This window comes from Solanum lycopersicum, chromosome 9 (genome assembly GCF_036512215.1).
Source record: "Solanum lycopersicum chromosome 9, SLM_r2.1".
Lineage (NCBI taxonomy): Eukaryota > Viridiplantae > Streptophyta > Magnoliopsida > Solanales > Solanaceae > Solanum > Solanum lycopersicum.
This window is the reverse complement of record NC_090808.1, coordinates 5,082,628-5,090,359: the sequence shown is the minus strand read 5'-3', so window position 1 is coordinate 5,090,359 and position 7,732 is coordinate 5,082,628. Positions and strand designations below refer to the sequence as shown.

The window sequence follows — 7,732 nt, the reverse complement described above, 5'->3', positions numbered from 1 at the left end:
AGTTCAGGGGCAATTTTGACCCTTTCCGTATTAAATATAAAGTTTACTCTATTTGTACATTGTGTACAGATTTAAGTTTTGCACGGAATGCCCCGATTTCAAGTTAGTCTTTAATTTTCGTCCTTCTAATTTTAATGAAAATTTATGAGTCAAAAAGAATCACTAAGTAAAATGTTGACTCACACATACCACGGTGTATTGTTGTCAATTCACATAGTCGTACCTACAAGCAATAAGACCATGTCCATCTAAATGAATCAACCTTTCCACGGAGGTAAATCTTTGCCGCTAGGCAAGAGGATAGCAAGGGCACCTACAAACTCACTCATAAGGAAACACATCAAGTAGGTTATTCGAGTTGAAAATTTCATCCAGCTCCTAATCTATTGGTTATCTTGTTAGTGATGGTTCTACTTCGTCAGATTTCAATATTTGAAATACGAAATAGATTAAGTAATTTGAACTATGATTCATTCTTAATATTCAGACCTCGTGTCTGGGCTCCAAAAAAGTGTTCCGACTCTATCTTTCTTTCTTTACCCTAGACTCCGTTCTTCAAGGAGACCCACGTGCATTTCCTCTGTGTTGTGCTCGGGTCCAAAACCCAACGTTGTAGGTTCTATTCTTAATTGTGACCGAATTTCTCAAGTTCTCTTTAAGGCATAAGGTTCTGAAACTGAATGTATGCCTCTGAGAGCATCATAAGTTGAGTAGGAGCTTAGTTATGCACTTATAAAACATAATTTGTGGTTGTGAACTTCTTAAACCATAATATTCTGAAACTAGACTTATGCCTTATAATACATAAGTTGTGCCTGTGATTTATTGATTTCTAATATAATGTGTGTGATTTTGTATCTTTAAGTTGATATCTGTATGTTGCAGCAACTTAAAGAAAGTTGCCAATTCATGCAATAACATTATTGTTTTCATCTTTCATCTGAAGGATACATGAATTGCCTGAGAAAGAAAACTAATCCAGTAAACAAAATCACAGAAATGCTCTAATTTATACAAGGATTGCCTCCACTGATGTTCATTATTATAGCCAGTATTACTGCAAATAAGTTTGATGTGGTTATAACAATTGCTATTTCTTACCAACTTTGACGTTACATCCATCATTGTCTATCGTCTGACATTGGCCCAATGTTTCTTCAGTAAGAACACCAGATCACCATCAACTAGAAAAGTAAAGGATAGAAATCATTGATATATTACTAATAGCTCGAAATGAAAACAGTTAGACTCACCAGGTTCTAAATATCAATGAAAAAAGGGTGCTAGTTTTCGACAAAATTCTTGATGTTTTTAAGCCACCGGATATATTCCTTGGTGTCTTTGCTAATTACATACTCCAGTATAAAGTTAGCAGTGCTGCCTGTCAGCCCTCTGGCTTCAATATATTCATACACAGACTTCTGAAGACTTTCATTTAGAAATCTGAAAAGAAGACAACACAACTTGGATAATCAGTATAAGAAAGCTTTGTTGCTCGGAATCTCTAAAACTGCACTACTTCTGGAGGATATGACACACCCTGCAGTGTTTTTAAAGAGTCCGAGCAGTATGGTAAGAAAGTGGATACAAAGCAACTCCATCATATAATAGGTAAGTACTTACGAGAAAGCATGCCCTCTATAGTCTAGTTGATTGTTCGAACTTTTTGGCTGCTTGATGGACATGCCACAAATTGAAATTTTATTTGGAAAAGCTCTTACATCAAACTCTAGTGACAAGCCATTTTCTTTTGACACAGTGACGGACAATGGAATACAAGGTTGTGGCTCACTCTCTTCTTCACTGTTAACAGCATCATCTTCAATATTTTCACATCTGGAATTAGGCATGTCCACTACTATACTTATGGTCTCTTCACCATAATCTCTCGTAAGAACAATAACTCTTTTTCCTGCTTTATCGTGAACCTTAAAAGGAAAGTCATCCGGGATGTCCACAACCTACATAAAAGGGAAGTTTCAATAACAACTGGTGCCAAATAGGTGGTAAACGTGTTCTGTAACACTCCATTCCAGTATAATTACAGACAAATTGTGGAATGATATGCGCATTTTGCAATGATTTACACTTACAAATAAGCAGCTAAACGGCCTAGGGGACTTTGTTTAATGGTGAGGACTTGTGATATGTGAGTTAGGCTGGGGTCAAGGGCTAAGAGCCCTTCCACAGACAAAAAGGTAGCCACTTTTTGGATTGTTAACTGAAATACAGCCAGCATTTGCGAAGTACTTGAAAGATCACAGCTCAAAATGGAGGCAAAGTAATTGAAAAAGAGCAACATGAATTCCAAAAATACTCCAACAATTTGAAGTGTTCTAAATGAAACTTCGGGACCGTGTTCCGGACTTCCAACTTATGCAAGTAAAACTCAATGAAAGAGTCCTAGAATTCAAACTTATACAATACAAGCTCCACGTTCATATCCTGGACTTTGAATTGACAATAACTAATTATATTCAGGACTATACATTCGATTTTACTCTGATAGATTGTTCTAATAGATGATACCTCCTCTGAATTCTTTACATTGCAATTTGTTTGTGTCTTTTTTGGCTCTAACTTGTAAAATTAACTAATATTAATAACAAATACATTAGTTACATTGACGTTCAGCAAGCAAAATCTGAAATATGTTCCAAAAGTTTGAAAATATTAGAACATGTATTTGTGCCTTTCATAAATTTAGGTAAGTTGGCGGAGTATAGCCAAAGGATCAGTGAATGTGGGTTGATCAGAAGAAGTGAAGAACCAATAAAGCTCATCTTCTACATCAAATTAACTCATATATTACCAAAGAACCGAAAGACTGAAGTTGCCAAGTTTAACCGTAAGAACGTGGGGAACGTACAACTTCTAAGGATAACGCTGCAGAAATTATAATCTTGATGAACATAAGTCATTTTTTGCGTTTGGTATGACAAACTATTTTTTGGGGGGGTCGTTATTCAGAGGATAACTCATTTTTTGGTATTTAGAAGTCAAAATTATTTTCAAGAAAAGCATTTTCCACCAAAAGGGAGAAAATGACTTCCCTCATTTATGATAGAAGTCATTTTCTTTCATAGCTATCTCAGCTCTTCTCTTAATTTACTACCCCAACCTACACTGAAGACACTATAATAAATATTTAATAATAAAAAATTTCATCAAAGTTCACTATCCCATTCAGCTAACATTATTAATGATGTTTTTTCAGAAGAACTTTTCCCCTCTACAACCAAACACCGGAAAGCATTTTCTCTGTCTTAGTCTTTTAAAGAGGAAAAGATTTAACAAGTTCAAAAAATTTAAGCTCCCTATGTTTTGTTTTACTGGCGGTATCATTTTCTTTTTTAGCTTGTTTAAAAAAGAAAAGGAAGTTTTTTGACTTTGGAAAAAAAAATTAAACATAAACTTCCCCAAATCCTTAATAACAAACATTCATAGTCATACAAATGAAATGTTTAAGACTACAAGTTTTAAAAGTCCAGTAGCCACACAAATATTATCCAATGTGATTTATTTATTTTTTGGATAAAGGCAACATAAAATTTCAAAAAATATTATGCAATTTAGAACCATAAATTTCAAAAGTACTCTATCTTTCCTTATACCATACTCAGTAAAATTATGTCAAACAAATTGAAACAGAGGGCGCATTTGGTTTGATATGAGCAGCTACTTAAACATGATAGAGTAATTAGTTTAGTACTATTAAGCACCTGACAATGGATCAGCTAACGATGTAGTTATTTCAAAGAAATGGCTATAAGACTCAACAGGGGACGACTGGGGATAATGTCATTTGGTAGGCCAGAAAGTTTTAACAATCGGGTCAATGTAGCATATTCATTGTCTCCTAAACTGTGTAGCGCCTATGCTTTCAAGACAAACATATCATCCAAGTACTAAATTATATAGACAACATACATCAATGATATCTCACCACATGACCTTGATACATTCAAAACAGACTTATCTCACATTCAAGGCACAAATAAATTAGAAAACAAGCTTATGGTTCAGAATCTATTCTAGCCTTATCAAACATACCAAGTAAAGACTTTCTATGCACGCTACTAATATGTGAGGCCCAAACAAGTCAATGACAGAGAAATCTCAAACAAAAGCTTCTTATAAACCAGGTTCAACAGAGAAAATCCAGGAAACAACCATGGGAAGGAATCGCAAGAAAAAGGATCAAAAAGTGCATTTTTCAAGTAATTGAATGTTTAGAGACTACACTAGCGCGATTAAGGATATGTATAATTGAGCCAAGACTCGGGTCAGGACAGTTGGAGGAGACTTGGAGCACTTCTCGGTCATTATGGGGTTGCAACAAGGTTCAACCCTTATCCGGTTTCTATTTGCATTGGTGATGGATGGATTGCACGACATATCAAAGGTGAGGTGCCTTGGTTATGTTATTTGCAGTTGATATAGCACTTATGACGAAACTCGCATAGAAGTTAACGTTAGGCCGGAGGTTTGGAGACAAACTTTGGAGTCTAGAAGGTTCCGGTTGAGCAGGATCATTATTGAATACTTGAGATGCAAGTACAGTGATGTAATGCAAGAGGTTGGCATAAAAGTGAGGCTTGATGCACAACCCATTCCCAAGAAAGGAAACTTCAAATATCTTGGGTCTTTAATTCAAGGAATAGGGAGATCAATGATGATGTTACACATTATATTAGTACAGGGTGGACAAAGTAGAGGCTTGCCTCTGGAGTTTTGTGCAATAAGTATGTTCCACCGAAACCTAAAAGGTAAGTTTTCTCGAATGTTGGTTAGGATGACGATGTTGTATGGAGCAGAATATTGGCCAGTTAAGAACTCTCATGTTTAAAAGATGAGAGTTGCAAAAATGAGGATGTTGGACATAATAGGAAAGATAAGATTAGGAATGATGATATCCTAGACAAGGTGGAGTGGCCTTTGTGATGCACAAGTTGAGGGAAGCAAGGCTGAGGTGGTTTGGACATGTGAACAAGAGATATGAAAATGACATTGTGAGGAGGTGTGAGCAGGGGTGGCTCGACAGTGTTAAAAAAAAGACATGTGCCTTAGGCCCCCAAATTTAAAGGGATTCATTTTTAATAATAATAATAGGTTATAAGTTATTATTTTTTAACAAATATTGAATACTATTTATAGAAAAAGTAAATTTTTTATGAAAATGAAGAAATTATTAGAAGAAATTTGACATATTTGGAGTATTATATCTCATGAAAAATAATTTAAAATAAGAATGACTATATTATTAACTGAAACTAGAAGAAATCAATTATATAAAAGTTATTAACAATTCAAGTTTAAATCCCCGTTTGATTTTTGCTTTAGGCCACTAATACGTTTGAGCCGCTCTTGGGTGTGAGAGGTTGGATTTGGAAGGGGGGCGTACGAAGATGTAGAGATAAGTTAGAGAAGTATTGGGAGGGGTAATTAGACAACACATCACACATCTTCAACTTACTGAGCACATGACCTTAGACAAAACAGTGTGGAGGTCGTGGATTAGGATAGAAGGTTCGTAAATAATTGTGTGATTATAGGTTTGGTACTCTATATTTGTTTCTCCATCCATACCAATATTAATAGCATTATTCTCGTAGATTCCAGTCCTTTGATTTATGTTACTACTTGTTATTTATTGTGCTTTGGTTATTGTATTATTTGGTTGTTGTTACTGTACCTTCTCTTGAATGCTAAGAAATACTTCCCTTATTATTTAGTATTTACTATGTCCTATTTGAATCTTACTAGCTTTGATAAGCTTTGCTTGAATCAAGGGTCTTTCAGAAGCAACCTTTTTACCTCCATAAGGCTTGCGTACACTCTACCCTCCAAGACCTCACCTATGAGATTCAGTGAATATGTTGTAGTCTCATTTTATGTGGCACCTTCTTCTTTTTTAGTCCATACCCCAAAAGGTATGTCACCTTACTATAATTAGAAATAATTTAACTTTAAAATTCCCCTTTTGCCACTAATGAAATGAATCTCAACCACACAAATATCCAAGCATTGTTTAGACCACAAGTTTCAAAAGTCTGTTTTTTTTTCTTAGACATCGTGTCAAGTCAAAGAGTGTCACATAAAATGGGACGTAGTCGTGGGAAGTTCGAAGTAGCATTTGGAATAATTGAGTTACCAAAAATGCTACTAGGGAGTAGCATTTATGAATATCCAAGTTAGTTTTTTTCCTATGCATGTTGAAGCTCCCAAGTATTTAAATACCAACAACAAAACAACATACCACAATGTGTGATTCCACAAATGGAGTCTGGAAAAAATAGGATCAAGAATGTATATAGACATTACCTATGACTTTAGTGGCACAAAAATATGAAAGCAAAATAAAAAGATATAAGGCAAATGAAGCCACAGGAATGTTTAAGTTATTTTTCCAGATGGTTGATATATTCTGAAGAAAAATAACTTCCTTTTGTTTATGTTGTTATTTATTCAAAAATGATTATATTCATGAAACTCGAAAGACTCTTGGAGTCGACTAATTAACAAATCACAAATGTATGTTAAAGATACTGGTGCCTCATATACTAAGCGAAGAACCCAAATAAGAAGTGACTGAATTAGGTGATTAAATTCAAACCAGACATGATGTATAGTTGTACTCTCAACACAACAGACTAAGCAACAGTCAGAATAACCCAAAAAAAAACCAGTCGACATTTCATATCAGCATTCATATGGAAGGAACTTACGCAGTCGTGAAATTCAGAATCTATGGCAAATTTGATTTCGGAATCGACGATTTGAAGCAGAATATCATCAAAAGAGCTTTGTTTTCTCTTCTTCTTGACTGCGCTGGTGGAGTAAGGAAGCGCCGGAATCAAGAAGCTTCTAGAAGCTCCGCCGCAATGGCCATTTCCGACGGTGGAAGCGGTGGCCGTAGCAACGGAGCGAAGTGCGAGAGGAATTGTGAACTTAGAAGCTCTGCGAATTGCGGAGTATAGCGCCATATGAATGGGCGTAGTGCCAAGGTTCCCCGTTACGGCGCTTTTGATTTAACAAATAAAAATAAATCAAAGGGCGTATTTAAAATTCTAAATAATTTTTATAGCATAAAGCAGTCAAAGTTCAAAGTGTTTCTTCGCCACAGCTGATAGTAATAATAAATTTTCATAAGTAAAGTTTACACTTTTATATATGTTAATTAATTTTACATGTTTATGACTTATCTATGTTTAAAACATTACAAGATTGGCACACTTCTTCCTTGCAAAATAGTTTATTTTTAACCTCTTTTTCACTAACGAAGCCATTTAAAAAAGGAAAAATTGTATAAAATAACAAACTAATAACCTAAATTAAATGGAATAGCTAGGGTTTGATTTAATTGTGCTCCATAGCAAACATTATCTAAAATTTGTCAGCGTCTCTCTCCCAGGAATCTCGCTCGCCACTCTCCATTCTCGCTCGCCTCTCTCGCTTTATACACAGAAGTGTATAATTCTGTTTCTGTTTTGTATAAAGCGAGAGAAAATTATTTATACACATGCAAAAATGTATATCTTCGTGTTATACATTTAATTATACAATTTACAAACATTTTACTTCAAAAATTGCAGAAAAAAAGGCCAACGAATTATACAATTGCAAATTATACAATTGCAGTGAAATACAATTTTCTCTAACTTTATACAACAGAAGTGTATATATTGTGTTTCTGTTTTTGTATAAAGCGAGAAAAACATATATCTTCTTG

General features: G+C 34.8%; 1 protein-coding gene across 2 annotated transcripts; it reads right to left on the bottom strand.

The window, feature by feature from the left end:
* Positions 1–879: 879 nt before the first annotated feature.
* Positions 880–7,140, bottom strand: LOC101259779 (uncharacterized protein At2g39795, mitochondrial-like). 2 transcript variants are annotated; one of them, XM_004246399.5, is made up of 4 exons: positions 6,729–7,140; positions 1,624–1,961; positions 1,254–1,443; positions 880–1,184 (listed from the first exon to the last, which is right to left on the bottom strand). In XM_004246399.5, exons 1-3 carry the CDS (start codon positions 6,984–6,986, stop codon positions 1,284–1,286), a joined length of 756 nt encoding a protein of 251 aa, XP_004246447.1. In that variant the 5' UTR covers positions 6,987–7,140; the 3' UTR covers positions 880–1,184; positions 1,254–1,283. The 2 variants fall into 2 exon arrangements, with proteins under 2 accessions (XP_004246447.1, XP_010325834.1); XM_010327532.4 differs by having other exon boundaries at positions 880–1,155.
* Positions 7,141–7,732: the final 592 nt, after the last annotated feature.